General features: G+C 48.0%; 1 protein-coding gene across 1 annotated transcript in view; it reads right to left on the bottom strand.

Moving 5' to 3' along the window:
• RAPGEF2 (Rap guanine nucleotide exchange factor 2) overlaps positions 1-18,704 on the bottom strand; it is a 321,965-nt gene that overhangs the window by 17,658 nt on the left and 285,603 nt on the right. The window contains exons 17-23 of the mRNA XM_050945499.1: positions 14,017-14,257; positions 13,371-13,754; positions 4,303-4,514; positions 4,075-4,198; positions 3,215-3,238; positions 1,920-2,143; positions 1,413-1,592 (exon numbers count right to left, since the gene is read on the bottom strand). Coding sequence (XP_050801456.1) covers positions 1,413-1,592; positions 1,920-2,143; positions 3,215-3,238; positions 4,075-4,198; positions 4,303-4,514; positions 13,371-13,754; positions 14,017-14,257 — 1,389 coding nt within the window. The remainder of the gene's footprint in view (positions 1-1,412; positions 1,593-1,919; positions 2,144-3,214; positions 3,239-4,074; positions 4,199-4,302; positions 4,515-13,370; positions 13,755-14,016; positions 14,258-18,704) is intronic.

The following is an 18,704-nucleotide window of genomic DNA, read 5'->3' as shown; positions in this document are numbered from 1 at the left end:
CAAAACTAGAAAAAAGGGTGGAGTTGTTCACAATCCCTCAGAGATTCCAATGTTTATTGAAAGGTTACATAAAAGGACCTCAGCTGCTCTTCAGTTGCTTTGGATATTCAAAATAGCTTAGAATATCACCAAAGAAAGTGGTGTGGAAAGTTGGGCAAGTGAACATCTGGTGGAGCAATATATTCCTAGAGTTGGCTTTCTTCCTTTCTCCTTTGAGAACCGTCTCTGCACAAACCCTATATTTTTGGAGACTAGCAGTAACAACTCCTAGAGAAGACTTAGAGAGCAAAGACTGAAGAACTGCTCTCATGAAACAGGCATCAAGTTTGCTGATTAAAAGTGCAGATTGATCTACATGTGACAGCTCTGCAAATTTCAGGAGTGGAGTTATTTTTTCAAGCATGCTGCAGAATTTGCATTTGATCTAGAGTACTGCCGTGTTGCAATCAATAATCCAGAATTATTTGATTAACACAGTTTATTTGATCCTCTAGACAGCAGAATCTACAGAACTAGACTAATACTACATTATTTCTTGTTCATTTGGTGTTCATTTTTTAAAATCCCTCTTTTGTAGCCTAAACAATAGGTATGAGAGACCCTAATAGCAGGTGGTGACGGAATAGAGCAATGTTTCTGGAAAATCACTCCCTGTATAAAGGGGATAGCTAGAGTATCCTGCTTAGAAACAAATTTGAGAATATGTTTTTAATTCAAATCAGATATGAAAAATTTCAGACTACTTCAAACACTGCAACAGAATGAGCTACTTTAGCTGCCAGAGAAAGACGCGGAGAAATCAAATTATTTATAAGATATTACCATTCTCCTATTTCAATCTGTGGCATCCCAAACAGTGGAACTTTGGCACTGCAATAGAAAAAGATTTGGGGGAACGTGGTGGTGAAGGGCAAGTGTCAAATGAAATAGTTAAAAGCTACAGCCCACATTTTCAAAAGTGATTAGTGACTGAGGGTACTCAACTTGACATACCTTGGACAGGCCTGATTTTTGGAGGGCAGATGCTCAAACACTTTTGAAAATCAGGCCCCTTTATGGTCTCTCAGATTGATCACTCAAAAATGGAGACAAGCAAAATCATTAGTGACTTGAAAATTTAAGCCCAAGGGTCTAGTAAACCAGCCAGAAGACCTATTATCACCAGATACAAACAAGTCTACAACTGAAAAGGATAAGCCAGCCAGACCCCTTTACTAGGAGTAGTTTTCTTCTGTTTATCTGCTAGGAGGAGGATTTATATATGCTGTCTAAACTGACAGAGGGATAATTGAGAGCACTAACTTGAACTAAATGTTAAAATATTTCACTAGTTCCAAAATACACCCGCTTGAACTATACAAAAACATTCAAACCTTTTTAACAAAACACACCCGCCCGCTCATTTCACTTACCAAATGGTGGGAGGTCTTTCACTGGTACTTTCTTGCGAGAGGGATAGAGGGACACAGCAGGGACCTGCAATGCTTGGTTTATTTTATGCTGTTGCTGCACCTTCTGCTGAATTCCTGCCCTAGGTGCCACTGGTGACGTTTCCTGTTTCCCAGACCGTTTGTCCCCTGGATTCTTCGGTACTTTGTAATAAATGGAAGAAACAAGGAATTAACTTCTGTTTCAGCAATCTTTAAGTAAAAGGTTCAAAACTCCTGAGTTTAATTAAAAGGAGTTAACATACAATGAGGACTGCGGTATCCATACCTATTTAAAGAGGCAAAGGGAGGGAGAGAGCTTTAATTCCTTTAAAACACATATTGTTTTTAATTATAAAATCTTTGCTGACCTTTCCACATAAAAGAGCTCAGAGAACAGGCATGTAAGTGACAGGAAGATATAGCCCAGAAGTTAAGTTACATGCAGATATAAGCAGCTATTTATAATGCTTATTTCATGAAAAAGCTCACATGTGTTGGTGGCTGGCTCACACTGCAGAGACAGTGTTTGGAGGCTCTCTTCATCCATTTCCAGGTCCAAGTTAGAGAGGTACTGCTTCACTTTTCGTGCCATTTGAGCATCTTCATACAGCTTTTTGGCATTGAGAAAGGAGCTGCGACGTACCCGCTTTTTGTGTCCCCCTGTTTGTGCAACATCTAACACGGCTGCATTTGTACTGCTCTGGCTGAGAGACCTGAAGTGAAGTGGGAAAGAGGAGAAACATACACTTAGTCCACCACAGTATCACTTCATAAACTGGAAACATGCAAAAGATTCCATGAATGTCAGTCTACGGTCAAAGCTTACATGCCTCATTCCAGTAAGTCAAACAGCTATAATAGATAGAAGATGAGAATCAAGAAATCTCTTTATTTGGTTAAAAATAATAATTTATGTATAATTAAATAAAATAAGTGCCTGGAACCTATTCTGCTCCAACTAGGCAATCTCCGTTCACACATCTAGAAAAGCATTCAAGATAGCCCTCTCACAAAAGTCAGCTACTGAGAAGGTTGGAACATTAAGAAAAGCTCATGCAGCAAGGCAATGCTGACAGACAACTGTAGCTGAGCCTCAAATTTAAATACAAATTATCTAGAAAGTATCTTCAATATAGTCTTAATCTGGGTTTATAAAGACCTCAATTTCAGTAGTAATGAAAAAAAAATATCTTTTTTTATGCCCTAACTTGAGTATGATGAGCTTTTTGTTAAACAAATGATCAATTAGTCAATGAGGAAATAAACGACATGCATTTCAATTTGTGTATGTATATATGGAAGCTATTTGTGGCTTCTGATTTGTTAAGAGTAAAAAATGGAGGCTGGATTTAGAGTGAAAATATAGTTAGTTGAGCTGTAAAAAACATGATACTTCAGTTTTTAACATCAGTGGATTTCATCTTCAGTCATTTATCAGGTATATGTAAATTAGTTCTAAATTTTAGTTGTAGAGTTATCCCCATTCTATTTTGGAATTTCCTTTCTATTACAAGCCAGACTGGTTATATTAAAGTCAATTGTATTGGTGTGCTAAATAAACAACCCTTCCCCAAATCTCACTCAAAAATATCTGTAAATAGTTTCACAGCTCTTGTGTTTTTGACCTCAAAAGCAAAAGCACCATTGGATTAAACTTATTGTAAGTACAAAAGGGTTAAAAGAAAAATGTCAAAGCATCAGAAAATTAAAGACAGCAAGTAGAAAAACAATGCAAATGGTCAGAAAAGAATGTTTGTCTGTGTGCGTTGTCTCCAACCACTTACCCCAAACTCCTCCATTTCTTCTTCCTGCAAGTGAGAGCCATGAAGAGTGAAGCATGGGTTTAGGAAGAGACAGAGAAAGAACACAAGCTCAGAAAGAAAAGACCAGACCTCAGGACAAGCAGTACTAGAAGCCCACAAAAATTAAAACAGCCTTATCTGAGGAGCACAATCAGATATTAAAAACTCTTCTTGTTCAAATTAAGCGAGAGTGCATTACACTATCTCTACACAAAACCAAACAGCAATCACTTCACATTCTCCAGCACCATTGATTTATGCTGAAGTTCAAATATTCCTATTTGTAGTAAACTGTGAGCAATTTAGATTGTCGTATGCATCAACATTTCATACATAAACTTTCCTCTAATACAGTACATAGTGAGATAGAATATCTTTATTCAGACTATGAATTGGTGGGATCTCATCATGGAATCAGGCAAATTGGTTGTCAGTGGGAGAATATAAAACACTGTTTCCTCCATGGTAAAATCTGTAATTGCTTTCCTTTTTAAAACAGATTTTAAAATGCGGATACAGCACGTAACTGTGATTACCTAAAAGTGGTACAAGGTAGTGAATGAGACATTGTATATCTATAATGCTGTAATACAACCAGTGATACAGAAATTATACAGTCCAATCTTGTAACTGAAAACTCCCATTGACTTCTATGAGTGTTCCAGGCACAGAAAGAACAAGAGGCCCCACAGGTGGGAAGATAAAGTCTCATCTTCCATTATTTCATTTGCAATGTTTCTTTTGTTAAGGGCTGTGGAGGGGCACTAGAGAATTACTTATTTTATTATTGATACTCAACTTTTTGTCTCAATCAACTGAAGCTCTGTTGAAGACAAACCTACCTAGTCCTGAACATTACAGCAGGATCCATGTTAACAGAAGCCATTCGACCAACATGACGAATTTCTTTTGCAATCATTCTCAGCTTCTCAAAATTGACCAAGCCTTCCACTTTTGAGTCATTTCCTATATTTCATAAAAAGAAGACAAGTAAATAATAATGGTATCAGCTACTAGGCTGCAAAATCCATTTTCTGTGGAGATAAAGAACCAAACTATTTTGCATTTACCTTCATGAAGGAATGTAAGGTCCTTTTTGATAACAGGGAAGAGAGGAATAATGGGAGGCTGTAGGTTTTGGCTGTTCAGGACATTACGATATTTTGCCATGTTCCTAGATGGATCAAACAAGTCTTGAAGATCTTGAAACAGCTTCTCATATTTGCTTGGAAGTTTTTCCCAAGTAGTGCGGAGCCTTGCAACCGGTGCCAAATTCAGGCCACTGAAAACAGTTCATTAGGGTTTTGGTTTGTTTGTCCAATTAAATACAAACTATTTAACTATTTACAAACTATGCAAATTTAATAGAAAGAAAACTGCAACACCCAAATATAAAACTATACAATTTTGTGTAGCAGAAATATCATATCCCATATCAGGCAAAGTGTTGTAGTTCAGCAATCAAGTGCAAATATTGGTAAGCAAAAATTGCATTTTGAAAATGTGCATTATAAAATCTACACAATAAATCTGTTATGAAAATGCATATCTTAAAGGTATGAATTTTATATTAACTATAATGACTGATGGAATCTATACAATGCAGTATACCCAGATTGGTATCTGCCTCCACTATAGAGGAGTTGTCTGCCCTTTACCATGGAAGTTTACAATCTCTAGGTATATCTGGACTCACAGTCACTCCTGGATTCCCAGACTGTGTCAGTGACCAGGGATGCTTATCTCCAAATCTATATCTGGCGATAGTGCTAAGACCATTTCCTTTGCCACAATCCATGTGCCATGTCACCTCCAGATGGAATTGCTGAAATAGACTCTATACTTAAGGATATACAGGAGCTGCAGCTGGCTGAAAAACCTGTAGTCCACTCCCTTAGTGCTGTTGGCAAAAGGAGTACTTTACACCAGTGGTCCTGACTAGCTATTCACTTCTGGCTGAAAAGGAGGTATTGATATCAATCTATAAAGTCAGCTATTGTTCAAATCCTAGCTAACTGACAGGCTGCCTCTCGCCCCATATTATGAAACAGGACTTAAGCTCAGCTGAAGTGGCTGAACTAAGTCCCTAGATTTAAATGCCTCAGGGGCGCTGACAGATTCCTAGCCAGGGTCTCTGATTTTAGAGAATTTTCTTCCCCTTCTGGTCTGATGGGGTTCAAATCCACTGACCTTCAGGACAAGTGGCAGAGATGATTTTTTTTTTTTTAAAAACAAAGGCTTTTGCAAGGAAGGGTGATAACAATATATGCCAACAGCCTTTTTTTGTAGCCTGTGATATTTCCATTTCTATTATTATGGTGTTATATTTTTTTATTTCCGCAACCTGAAGTATTCTGAAGAGTTGAAGTATTTCTTTAATACAGGTACTAGACATTTTCTACTTTTCATTCTGTAATTTAAAATTAGAATATAAGAACGGCCATACTGGGTCAGACCAAAGGTGCATCCAGCCCAGTATCCTGTCTACCGACAGTGGTCAATGCCAGGTGCCCCAGAGGGAGTGAACCTGACAGTTAAAGATCAAGTCATCTCTCTCCTGCCATCCATCTCCACCCTCTGACAGACAGAGGCTAAGGACACCATTCCTTACTCATCCTGGCTAATAGCTATTAATGGACTTAACCTTCATGATTTTATCTAGCTCTCTTTAAAACCCTGTTATAGTCCTAGCCTTCACAATCTCGTCAGGCAAAGAGTTCCACAGGTTGACTGTGTGCTGTGTGAAGAAGAAAAGACGGTTACTCACCTTTGTAACTGTTGTTCTTCGAGATGTGTTGCTCACATCCATTCCAGTTAGGTGTGCGCGCCGCGCGTGCACGTTCGTCGGAAAACTTTTACCCTAGCAACTCCAGTGGGCCGGCAGGTCGCCCCCTGGAGTGGCGCCGCCATGGCGCCCAATATATATCCCTGCCGGCCCACCCGCTCCTCAGTTCCTTCTTGCCGGCGACTCCGACAGTGGGGAAGGAGGGCGGGTGTGGAATGGATGTGAGCAACACATCTCGAAGAACAACAGTTACAAAGGTGAGTAACCGTCTTTTCTTCTTCGAGTGATTGCTCACATCCATTCCAGTTAGGTGAATCCCAAGCCATACCTAGGCGGTGGGGTCGGAGTGAGAAGTCGCGGCATGGAGCACAGCAGATCCGAAGGCCGCATCCTCTCTAGACTGCTGGACCAGGGCGTAGTGGGAAGCAAAGGTGTGGACCGATGACCAGGTCGCTGCCCGACAGATCTCCTGGATGGGCACACGGGCGAGGAAAGCCAGCGACGACGCCTGCGCCCTGGTAGAATGCGCAGTCACACGGCCCGTAGGGACGTGGGCCAAGTCATAGCAGGTCCTGATGCAGGACGTTACCCAAGAGGATAACCTCTGGGAGGAGATAGGAAGCCCTTTCATGCGGTCCGCTACTGCCACGAAAAGCTGGGGGGATTTGCGGAAGGGCTTGGTCCTCTCCACGTAGAACGCGAGAGCCCTACGGACATCAAGCGAGTGGAGCTGCTGCTCCCTGCCTGAGGAGTGAGGTTTCGGGAAAAAAAACCGGAAGGAATATCTCTTGGTTGACGTGGAAGGCTGAGACCACCTTGGGGAGAAAAGCAGGGTGTGGTCTCAGCTGCACCTTGTCCTTGTGGAAGACCGTATATGGGGGGTCTACCACAAGAGCCCGGAGTTCCGACACCCGTCTAGCTGAGGTGATAGCTACTAGAAAGGCCGTCTTCCAAGAGAGGTAAAGCAGGGAGCAAGTAGCTAACGGCTCAAAGGGGGGGCCCCATGAGTCGGGACAACACCAGGTTAAGATCCCAGGTTGGAGCAGGGGGACGGACGTTAGGGTATAAACGTTCCAGCCCCTTAAGGAATCTAGACACCGTCGGGTGGGAAAAAACAGAGTGACCATCCGCACCCGGGTGAAAGGTGGAGATAGCCGCTAGGTGGACTCGTAACGACGATATGGCCAGACCTTGCCCTTTGAGGGACCAAATGTAGTCTAAGATGTTGGCTACTGAAACTTCCATAGGGCGGAGATTTCTCTCTACGCACCAATAGGAGAATCGCTTCCATTTGGCCAAATATGTCGCCCTTGTGGACGGCTTTCTGCTGCCCAAGAGCACCTCCCTCACCGGCGTGGAACAGCGCAGCTCAGAGCCAGTCAGCCACGCAGGAGCCACGCCGCTAGGTGCAGCGACTGCAGGTCCGGGTGACAGAGGGTCCCGTGCTCCTGGGTAATCAGGTCCGGATGAAGGGGCAGGGGAACTGGGTCGGCTATGGCCAGGTCCAGCAGCATGGGGTACCAGTGCTGTCTGGGCCACGCCGGGGCTACCATGATCACATGAGCCCTGTCCCTGCGCACCTTCAGAAGGACCCTGTGGACCAACGGGAATGGGGGAAATGCATAGTACAGGTGGGTCGACCACTGGATGAGGAAGGCATCCGCTATCGACCCGGGTTCCCTGCCCTGAAAGGAGCAGAACGCTTGACACTTCCTGTTCCCCTTGGCCGCGAAGAGGTCCACCCGGGGATAACCCCACCTCCGGAAGATGGAGAGGGCGACGTCCGGGCGAAGGGACCACTCGTGTGACAGGAAGGATCTGCTCAATCGATCCGCCAGCGTGTTCCGTACCCCGGGGAGGAAGGAAGCCATGAGGTGAATGGAGTGGGCTACACAAAAGTCCCAGAGTCGTATCGCCTCGTGGCACAGGGAGGAGGATCTGGTGCCGCCCTGCTTGTTGATATAATACATGGTCGTCGTGTTGTCGGTGAACACCGCGACACAACGACCCTGGAGCTGATGACAGAACGTTTGACAAGCAAGACGGACCGCTCTCAACTCCCGCATGTTGATGTGTAGCCCCACCTCCTCCTGGGACCACAGGCCCTGCGTCCTCAGGGTCCCTGCGTGGGCCCCCCAGCCGAGATCGGAGGCATCTGTTGTTAGGGACACCGAGGGCTGAGATGGGTGGAAGGGGAGACCCGCACACAACACTGACTGGTCCAGCCACCAGCCGAGAGAATCTAAGACCCTCTGGGGGATCGTGATTAACATATCTAGTGGCTGTCTTGTCGGCCTGTAATGACTGATGAGCCACAACTGGAGTGGCCTCATGCGGAGCCGAGCGTAATTGGTCACGAAAGTACAGGCCGCCATGTGGCCTAACAGGGTTAGACACGTCCTCACTGACGTCAGGGGGGCTGTCTGTAGTCGTTGCACGATTGCCGACAAGGCCTGGAACCGCTGCAATGGCAGCAAGGCCCTGCCCACAGTGGCGTCCAGGACGGCCCCGATGAATTCCACCCTTTGTGTGGGGGCCAGGGTGGACTTGTCTGTGTTCACCAAGAGGCCCAGGGTGGCGAACATGTCGGTGATCACACGGACATGGTTGCAGACTTGTTGTTCCGACGTGCCCCGAATCAACCAATCGTCTAGATACGGGAACACGTGGATCCGACTGCGCCGAAGCTGCGCCACAACAACTGCCATGCATTTGGTAAACACTCTCGGGGCCGTGGACAAGCCAAATGGGAGGACTGCAAATTGGTAATGCAGAGACCCCACAAGGAAGCGAAGGAAACGTCTGTGGGGTGGCCAGATAGCAATGTGGAAATACGCGTCCTGCATGTCGAGGGCGGCGTACCAGTCTCCCGGATCCAGGGATGGGATAATGGTCCCCAAGGAAACCATGCGGAACTTCAACTTCACCAGGTACTTGTTGAGCTCTCGCAGGTCGAGGATGGGCCTGAGGCCTCCCTTGGCCTTGGGGATCAGAAAGTAGCGGGAATAAAACCCCTTGCCTTTCTCGTTCTCCGGTACCGCCTCTATAGCCCCTTTGCGGAGGAGCGTCTGCACCTCCTGCCGAAGGAATTGCTCGTGAGAGGGGTCCCTGAAGAGGGACGAGGAAGGGGGGCGGGGAGGAGGAAATGAAACAAACTGCAGGCGGTATCCCGACTGCACCGTGCGTAAAACCCAGCGGTCTGATGTTATTAGGGACCACGCCGGGAGGAAAAAAGAAAGGCGGTTGGAAAACGGGGGGAAAGGATCCAATGGGGAAACTGTTACTGCGCCCTCGGGCGCACCTTCAAAATGAAGGCTTGGGACCAGGCGGGGGCTTAGAGGAGCCTTGGTTTTGGCCCCCCTGGTTCCCCGAATGCCTGCGCCTTCCGTTCCTGCCGCGGCGCCTGTTAAGGTCCTGCCGCTGGCGGAACTGGAGATACGGCCTTCGCTGTTGTTGCTGTTGCTGCGGCCGGAAGGGTCTGCGCTGCGTCACTGGAGTGTGCATCCCCAGTGACCTCATGATGACGCGGTTGTCTTTTAGATTCTTTAGTCTAGGGTCTGTCTTATCCGAAAACAGCCCTTGGCCTTCAAAAGGAAGGTCCTGTATTGTGTGCTGGAGCTCCGGCGGAAGGCCGGAAACCTGCAGCCAGGAGAGGCGACGCATCGTTACACCCGACGCGAGGGTACGGGCAGCCGAATCCGCAGCGTCCAGAGAGGCTTGCAAGGACGTGCGTGCGACCCTCTTGCCTTCCTCTAAGATGGCCGCAAACTCCTGACGAGCGTCTTGTGGCAACAGCTCCTTGAATTTGTCTGCTGCCACCCAGGAGTTAAAGGCGTATCTACTTAACAGGGCCTGTTGGTTGGAGACCCTGAGTTGCAGCGCCCCCGCGGAGTACACCTTACGGCCGAGGAGGTCCATCCGCCTAGCCTCCCTGGATTTGGGGGCTGGAGCCTCCTGGCCATGACGCTCTTTATCATTGACAGATTGGACCACCAGGGAACACGGAGTCGGGTGTACGTGGAGGTACTCGTAGCCCTTAGAAGGAGCCATGTACTTCCTCTCGACGCCCTTCGCAGTGGGAGGAATGGAGGCCGGAGACTGCCAGATGGTGTTGGCGTTGGCCTGGATGGTCCGTATGAACGGCAGGGCGACCCTGGTGGGAGCGTCTGCGGAGAGGATGGTGACAATAGGGTCCTCTACCTCCGAGACCTCCTCGGCTTGTAGACTCAGGTTTCGGGCTACTCGCCGGAGGAGGTCCTGGTGCGCCCTGAGGTCCAGCGGGGGGGGGGCTGTTGGAGGAGGTCCCAGCCACCGCTTCATCAGGGGAAGAAGATGAGGAGACCCCTGGCAAGAGGGTGTCCAAAGGGGGGTCTCCCTCGGCCCTCGCCTCTGCCTCAGGAGCCAACGTGGAGTCCTGTTGCTTGGATCCTTCCTCCCCATCCGGGGAGGGAGGGGGGCGAGACAACGAGGCCTCAGGTGCCCTGCGCTCTGCAGTCGGCGGTCTAGCAGGGAGCTGTTGGGGGCCCTGGGCCTGATGATACGCCCAGGGTGTCCAGAAACCCCATTGCTGTGGGGCTGCGTCCTGCTGTGGAGGCTCGCTGAACAGCGCCGCCTGCCGGCCGGTGCCCAGCGCGTAGCCACTGTCCGCCAGCGAAGACACGGACGGCTGCCTCGAGGGCCATGGCGGAGCGGACCCTGGATGGTAATGGTCCGCGCGGGCCGGCACGGGCGATCTTCTCGGTGCCGGGGACCGGTGCCGGGAGTCGTAACGGTGCCGGGAGCGGGACCGAGTTCTGCCACGGTGCCGGGATCTGGAGCGGTACCGGGCGTCGCTTCGGTGCCGGGATCGGGACCTGCCACCGGTTCGGTACCGGGAGGTCGACCGGGACCGGGACCTGCCACCAGCTCGGCGCCGGGAGGTCGACCGGTGCGGCGAACGTCTGGATCGGCTCCTGGACTCGCGGTGCCGGTAACGGCGGCTGGAGTCCGACCGCGATCGTCTCGGTGTCGACCGGCGCCGCGAGTGCGACCGGTACCGCTGAGGGGAGCGGTGCCGGGACTGCGAGCGGCGGCGGGATCTGGAGCGACCTTGACGTCGGGACCTGGAGCGAGAACGAGAGTCCCGGGACGGTGCCGACATCATAGGCTTGCCTCTGGACACAACCCGCACCGGAGGTACCGGGGGTGGTAGCTGCGTGGGCTCGGTTAGGGCTATGAGGTCCCGTGCCGAGGCGAAGGCCTCTGGTGTAGATGGCACCACTATCTCAACCCCAGATGTCATGGGGGAGCTTGGCGGCACCGGACTCGACGGACCCCGCCGGGCCCGGAGGTCGACGGTGCCGGCGGCGCCGCGGCCGATACTGAGGCCGGGCGCTCCACTCGGGTGTGCCTGGCCGGAGTAGTGGACTTCGACGGCCTAGGCTCTGTCCCCGGTGCCGGAGAAGGTCGGTGCCGGGGAGTCTTCTCGGTGCCGGTGCGATCCGGTGGCCGGCGCCGACATCACGGCCTGCGAAGCCGCCGGGGTCAAGTGCCGCTTCCAGGAGGAGAGTCCGGAGCCTTTGATCCCTCTCCTTCTTAGTCCTTGGCTTAAAAGCCTTGCAGATGCGGCACTTGTCGGATCTATGCGATTCCCCCAGGCACTTCAGGCACGCGTCGTGGGGGTCGCTCGTGGGCATAGGCTTCTTGCAGGCCGCACACTGCTTGAAGCCCGGCGAACCAGGCATGAGCCCGGTGCCGGGGTGCCGGGAAGGGCTAAGCCCCCGGCGAAAAACTATTTACAACTACTTACACTTAACTACTACTATCTAACTACAGTCTAATTAACAACTACAATAGAGATAACGATAGAAAAACAAGGAGAGCTAGGGACGTGGAGGACAGCTATGCCGCGCTCCACAGTTCCAACGACCGACACGGCGGTAAGAAGGAACTGAGGAGCGGGTGGGGCCGGCAGGGATATATATTGGGCGCCATGGCGGCGCCACTGCCAGGGGGCGACCTGCCGGCCCACTGGAGTTGCTAGGGTAAAAGTTTCCGACGAACGTGCACGCGCGGCGCGCACACCTAACTGGAATGGATGTGAGCAATCACTCGAAGAAGAACTTCCGTTTATTTGTTTTAAACCTGCTGCCCATTAATTTCATTTGGTGGCCCCTAGTTTTGTTATTATGGGAACAAGTAAATAACTTTTCCTTATTCACTTTCTCTACACCACTCATGATTTTATATACCTCTATCGTATCCCCCCGTAGTCTCCTCTTTTCCAAGCTGAAAAGTCCTAGCCTCTTTAATTTCTCCTCATATGGGACCCGTTCCAAACCCCTAATCATTTAAGTTGCCATTTTCTGAACTTTTTCTAATGCCAGTATATCTTTTTTGAGATGAGATTACTTTGGGGATTTAAAAAAAAATTTAAATACCTTAATCTGAGGAATTTTATAACAAAATTTCCCCCAGTTGGATTTTCTGCACATGAAATACAAACCCCTGAGAACAGACAACAGTAATACAAATACCCAAATTCAAAGTACTGCATTCAAATTACTTCTATTGCTTTCTTCAGCTCCAGATAGGGTAGATAACAGTACACTCTCCCACTGGGAACAATTTTTCTTTTGTCAACAGTCTAAGCAGCTAAAACTACAATCAATAATATACCAAGACTCAATAAATGCAGGGTTACTGAGCAGCTTCTATGAGGTAATGAACATCCTGACTCCCACAGGAAAGCAGGAGGCGAGGTCAAATAGCACTTCATGAGATGAACTCGGTATCTTGTAAGGATCAAGCATCAAGACAGAAAATACCACAAGCCACCTGCTTTCTTATAACTGCAAATTCTTTTTACTATCCACCCTCCCCTATTACCTTTTCCATATGCACAACCACAAGAGTAGAACAAGGGGATATGCAATCCTTTTGATATCCTTCCTCCATGCAGCTGCTGGACTTATTCTCACTCCTGGACCCTCTTAAATTTTTTATTTTTTTTTCTAAGTTTGAGTATCTCTAACTTTGCCATCCATCTCAAAATTCTCTTTCCTCCCATGCCACACAACTTCAGTATTCCCTAATTCCTCTAGTTTCCGTTTTTATAAAGCTGGTCGAGTTCCAAGGATTAGTTCAATAAACATTTTAATATCAGGATACAAGATTCTTGGGGGAAAAAAATCTTTTCCTATCTTTTTTAGGAGTGTCCAAAGCTGACGGTAATAGTATTAGTCAGCTCCCTTTCTGTTTAATGCACATTTCTATTCAGTTTGAAGTATTACTCCTGAGTAATCTGAACTGAATTCACGGTAAAACAAACAAACAACAACAAAAAACACACCACACAAACCTTCCCTTATTTACCTGATAATTGCAAACATGGAGTTGAAGTTCTTGCATTCCCTGCAGTGCAGTGCTATCTTAATGAAGTGTTTAATGATCTTCATTCTTTTTAGCTGATTGGTTTCTCTTAGAATCTCAGATGCTACCCAAAATGTTTCTTGGTTTATCACTTCTTCAAACTTTTTCAAGTTAGCACAACTGGTTTTAGATTTGAGTTTAAACAGCTCGTCTATGTACTCTGTGGGTTCAATGTTACGAAACAGCTCAAAGTTTCGCATGGAGAGCTGAGCAGCCATCTCAACAGTACTGAGCTGCAGTAAGGAAATTTGACTTTCCCGCAGTAACTCCTGAGCATCTTCATCTGAACACAATGTTTCTGTCTCCATGTTGTTTTTCAGATAATACCTATAAAAATAAAATAGAAGAAGAAAATTGATAGCTAAGTTCATCATATACTAGAGAAAAGTTACAGATTGCAATTATGTGTGTATATATATATATATGTGTGTATATATATATATATATATGTGTGTATGCTCTAATTAGCTTAGAATAGTAACCTGAAGTTGAAATATTTCTGGGGAGAAAACAGACTGTCACAAGTTTGCAGATACTCATATGCATTAGAATTCTTATTAAAGTGACATAATATAAACCAAAGTCTCACCTGCCACTTAGCTGTATCCTATCAGCAAGCTTGGATAGCTGATCTGGAAGCCTCCTTTGCTTGATTACACCCTCTGGAGTGACAGAGACTTCACACAAAGAATACGCATCGGGAGTAGCAGTTACAGCAAACTCTCTAATTGCCTGAATGACCACTTCCTTTGCTGTTGTATCCTTACTAATCATAATATAACGACTCTGCTGGTCTGCCTTGAAAACCCTCAGAACTTGGTCTGGTAAGTCTGAAGAAGAAAAACAAACAAACCACAAATGCAGGTCAAAGAACAATAAAAGTGATGATACCACAGGAATATATCTTACTTCTGACATCAGGGTCACTGTGTTTTCATTCTTCTCCTCTTTCCTCTCCTGAAATTTTTTACAGGAATAGTTCCTAACTGATATGCATCTGGTGGGTCTAACCTGAATTTAGAACCAAAAACTTCATCTACAAGAGACCATCTGAAACCTACTAATACGGCAGAAAGTCCCAGGCTTAAGGACTCACTTATGGAACCTTTCAAATATTAGAGTGAGACCTGCATAAGATTTTGTGGATGTAGAAGATTGATTTGGATCCACTACAAAGGATAAGACTTGCAGCTTGGAAGTCTGGGTTTCTCTGGTCTATAAAACGGAACTGCTCCCAGTCTGGATTATATGCCGCTTTTAAATAGACTCTGCTCCCCATCCTAAGTCCTCGACTCCTATACTGAGAGCCCAAAGAGTGTGTTTGTTTTGTTGCCTTAGAAAGTTTTGGATTTCTGAAAAAAGTGAAAGAGTTAGTGCAGAGTTTCCTCCCCACTACCCAAAAATGGAACCTCTTACAGATCACCAGAGCAGCACCTGCAAGAAAGTGGATAGGTAAGGAATGGGTACTCACCTTATACAGAAACTGGAGTTTGAGATGTCTGTTCCTATGGGCTCTCTAGTTCAGATGTACTTTGACTGGAGTACGGCCCTTTCGGCCTGCACATGCACTGTACACATCCTCATGCTCTGCACTGAGTATATATAGGCCTGCACTGGTAAACTGCAATTAGTTCCTTTTCCACTGCTATGTCCCATAGAAGAAACTTGGAAGCTGAGGGGAAGGAGGGTGGTAGAGGAACACCCAAAGGTACACACCTCAAAGAACTTAAATTATTCCACAAGGCGAATAATCTCTTTCTTCTTCAAGTAGTGTTCCTATGGGTGCTCTACTTCATAACAAAAGGAAGAAGCTTCAGAGTCAAGTCTAATACTGAAGACAAGACTGCTTTCCCAAGGACAAGAGCTAGAGGTATAAACCATCATGTAGTTCATGGAAAATGTATGTAGTGGAGACAAAGGCCACGTCCAGACTAGGAATTAAAATCGATTTTAGATACGCAACTTCAGCTACGGGAATAACGTAGCTGAAGTCGAATTTCTAAAATCGAGATACTCACCAGTCTGGACGGGGCGCCATCGATGTCCGCGGCTCTCCGCGTCGATTCCGGAACTCCGTTCGGATTGATGGAGTTCCGGAATCGATGTAAGCGCGCTCGGGGATCGATACACCGCGTCCAGACTAGACGCGATATATCGATCCCCGAGCAATCGATTTTAACCCGCCGATGCCGCGGGTTAGTCTGGACGAGGGCAAAGTTGCAGCTTTGCAGATCTCAACAATGGGAATATTTTTTAGTAATGCCACAATGGTAGAGAGAGACCTTGTGGAATGGGCTAATATCTACAATAACAAGAAAGAATACATCCAGATATCCATCTGAAAAGTGCTTGGGTGGAGATTGTGGACCCTTTGGACCTCTCAGCAATTGATACAACAGTCTTGGAAATTTTCTAAATGGTCTGCTTCCATCCAAATAAAAGACCCTCATCCTCCTGATGTGCAAGGTGTGGAAGGCAGCATCCTTAGTCAAGGTGTTTCTGATCCTTATCATAAGGTGTGAATTTTATGTGCTATTGTTCATTCACTGCTTCCACAGATAGTTGGGCGCAGGACGTGAAAATAAAAATTCAGGGCTCTGGGCTGGAATGCAATATTCTTTTATCAGCATAATTGCATGTTGGTGGTATCACTGCCAGAGTTTGCTAGAAAATTTTGCTAGTGTCTAGTAGGGACTCATTAATTTGCAAGCCAACATTAGCTGAAAGTGACAACTAAAGAATATCCAGGAGCTTGACTGCGACTCTCTGACATCCTCTAAGGGGATTGGTAAAGAGTCTGCAATACATTTAATTAATTGTTTGAAATCATCAGCTAGAGAAACTGGAGGCAGCATAACTGCCTCATCTGAAAGACATGCATTTGCAGAGAATCATCCTTATCTGCTCCGGCCTCCTGCTCTTCAAGGGATTCCTGTACCTGAGGTAATGGAGCAGGGATAGATAAAGTAGGAGAATGTCTCTTTCTGTGGTCCCCACATGAGAAACTAGGGACTCGTGAGAATTGTTGTCCACCTGCAGCTCAAGGATCTCAGTATGGCCACTGAAGGGGTCAATAAAGCATGGGAGGTGGCATCCAATGGTGCTAGAACCAGTGCAGAGAGGCATGTGTTCATCCTTAAATGTAACTCTTCTCTCTCCCCAAAACAGTCAGGAGGGAAGTCCCTTTGTTAAGTAGAGGAATCATGCACTGAGATTTGGGTCACTGAAGAGAATTCCTCCTCATGTAAAGGAGGAGTAATGCCACTCTGAGGGTACTGGACAATTGAATGTTACTCTCGCTATTGACAGACGTTTGGTACCCACTAGCAGGGGGGACGCCGGCTCATCTTAAACTAAGACGACCCTGGAGCATCAGGTGGGTTGGTAGAGGGAAAGGTTCTAATCAATACAGAGAGCATAGATTACTTTGGTAAATCTTATCTGATGGAAGTAGATGGTACTGATGAAGACAGGCTGGGCAGAGCACAGATAGTACAAGGAGTGCAGTAACTAGAGTTCTTCAGGATGTATATCCATATGGATGTACTACTTAATGTGTGCTTACACCCCATGCAGTACCCAGAAATGGGATATGAGGTCTCTAACGCAGTTTTACTTAAAGGATCCCAAGGCTTTTGCGAAGTAGACCACTTGTGAGGAGAATGAGTCCTCTTCTGTGAGTCTTCCCTGAGTCCTCCAAGGACATCTCCTGAATATGCATAGGTGGCTGTGCAGATGTTGATGGGGCTGTGATGGAGTAGGGGCTGTCTGTGTGGGGAATGGGAGAGCAGGGGAGGACTTTAGGGGATAGATGATACTGGAGCCTGTAACGTGAGCTAGGTAAGGGAGGAGAAAGGTCAACACCTTTGCCTGGGAAGGGGGACAAAGGAAGGGAGTGGCAGGAGGGAAGCAGTTTGAGTTTGGGCTTGGGGCTGTGTGGGCAGAATTCAGGGTATCCTAGCTAGGATCCAAGCACCCTGAAAGCCCAGAAGGAATCGATGGAGGGGTCCTGACTGCGCCTGCAAGCTCTGCTGTAACCTGTGTTCCTGTTGTCCAATAAACTTTCTGTTTTACTGGCTGGCTGAGAGTCACTGTGGGTCCCAGGAAGAGGGGTGCAGGACTGGACTCCCCACACTCTGCGGCAACTGCTGGCAGAGGTGGGATATACTGCACCCCGTGGACAACGCTTCCTGTAGTAAGTGACTGGGGAGCAGTAAAACGAAGGGGTGATTAACCCCTGGGAGTGTGTGCCCAGTGAGAAGGACTTTGCAGTAACAGGGTCCCCTGGGGGATTGCAGCGAGCGGTCCCGGGGCGGAGGAGTCTACAGCTCGACCCTGGCAGAGAGGTGGTGACCTCAAGAAGGGCTGGTGCACTAGGGGTCCCCTTGGAAACCATGGGGAGCGGCAAGCACCCCGGCCTGTGAGTGGCCAGCAGGAAGATGTATGCCAAGCGGCGCAAGTGCGACCTGCTGGAGCTGTGCAAGCAGAGGGGGCTGCGCCTGGGGAGGCTCACCAAGGACCAGTTGATTACCCAGCTGGAGCAGGGAGACCGCATGAATGAACGGAGCCCTGTCTCTGAGGGAAGCAGCCGGGCAGATGCAGCGCAGGCACCAGTGTCTGTCCCCGCTGGGAGTGGTCAGCCGGCGGACGAGGGCTTCCCGAGACCCCCCCCCTTCCTAGGCCTAGGGGAAGGGAGAGGAGGAGCCCCCCCGGCCAGCAGGGGATCCTCCCGGCGAAGCTCACCCCCCAGCAGGGGATCCTCCCGGCGATGCTCGGCATCCGTGCAGCGGATGTGGCTGGAATATGAAAGGGAGCTGAAATGGGAGGAGCTCGAGTTAAAGAGGCAAGAGCTGGAGGAGAAGGTGAAACAGCGTGAACATGAGGAGAACCAGCGTAAACGTGAGGTGAACCACTGTAAACATGAGCGGGAGGAGAAGGAGAAACAGCGTAAACATGAGCTGGACCTGGCCCAGCTGAGGAGCAGTGAGGCCCTGGCTGCAGTGAGTGAGGGGGGACCCAAGCCTACAAAGAGCTTTGATAAGCACTTGCTGCCCCGGCGTAAGGAGGGTGAGGACATAGATACCTTCCTGACGGCCTCTGAGAATGCCTGCGAGCCGCACAGGGTTGACCCTGCAGACAGGATAGCAGTTCTCACCTCCTTACTGGACTCCACAGCCGTGGAGGTGTACAGCCGACTGAAAGGGGCGGAGGCAGGGGACTACGAACTGTTCAAACAGGCCCTGCTCCGCGAGTTTGGGCTGACTCCTGAGATGTACT

Source organism: Gopherus flavomarginatus, chromosome 3 (assembly GCF_025201925.1).
Source record: "Gopherus flavomarginatus isolate rGopFla2 chromosome 3, rGopFla2.mat.asm, whole genome shotgun sequence".
Taxonomy (NCBI): Eukaryota; Metazoa; Chordata; order Testudines; family Testudinidae; genus Gopherus; species Gopherus flavomarginatus.
This window is presented reverse-complemented; position numbering and strand designations above follow the sequence as displayed.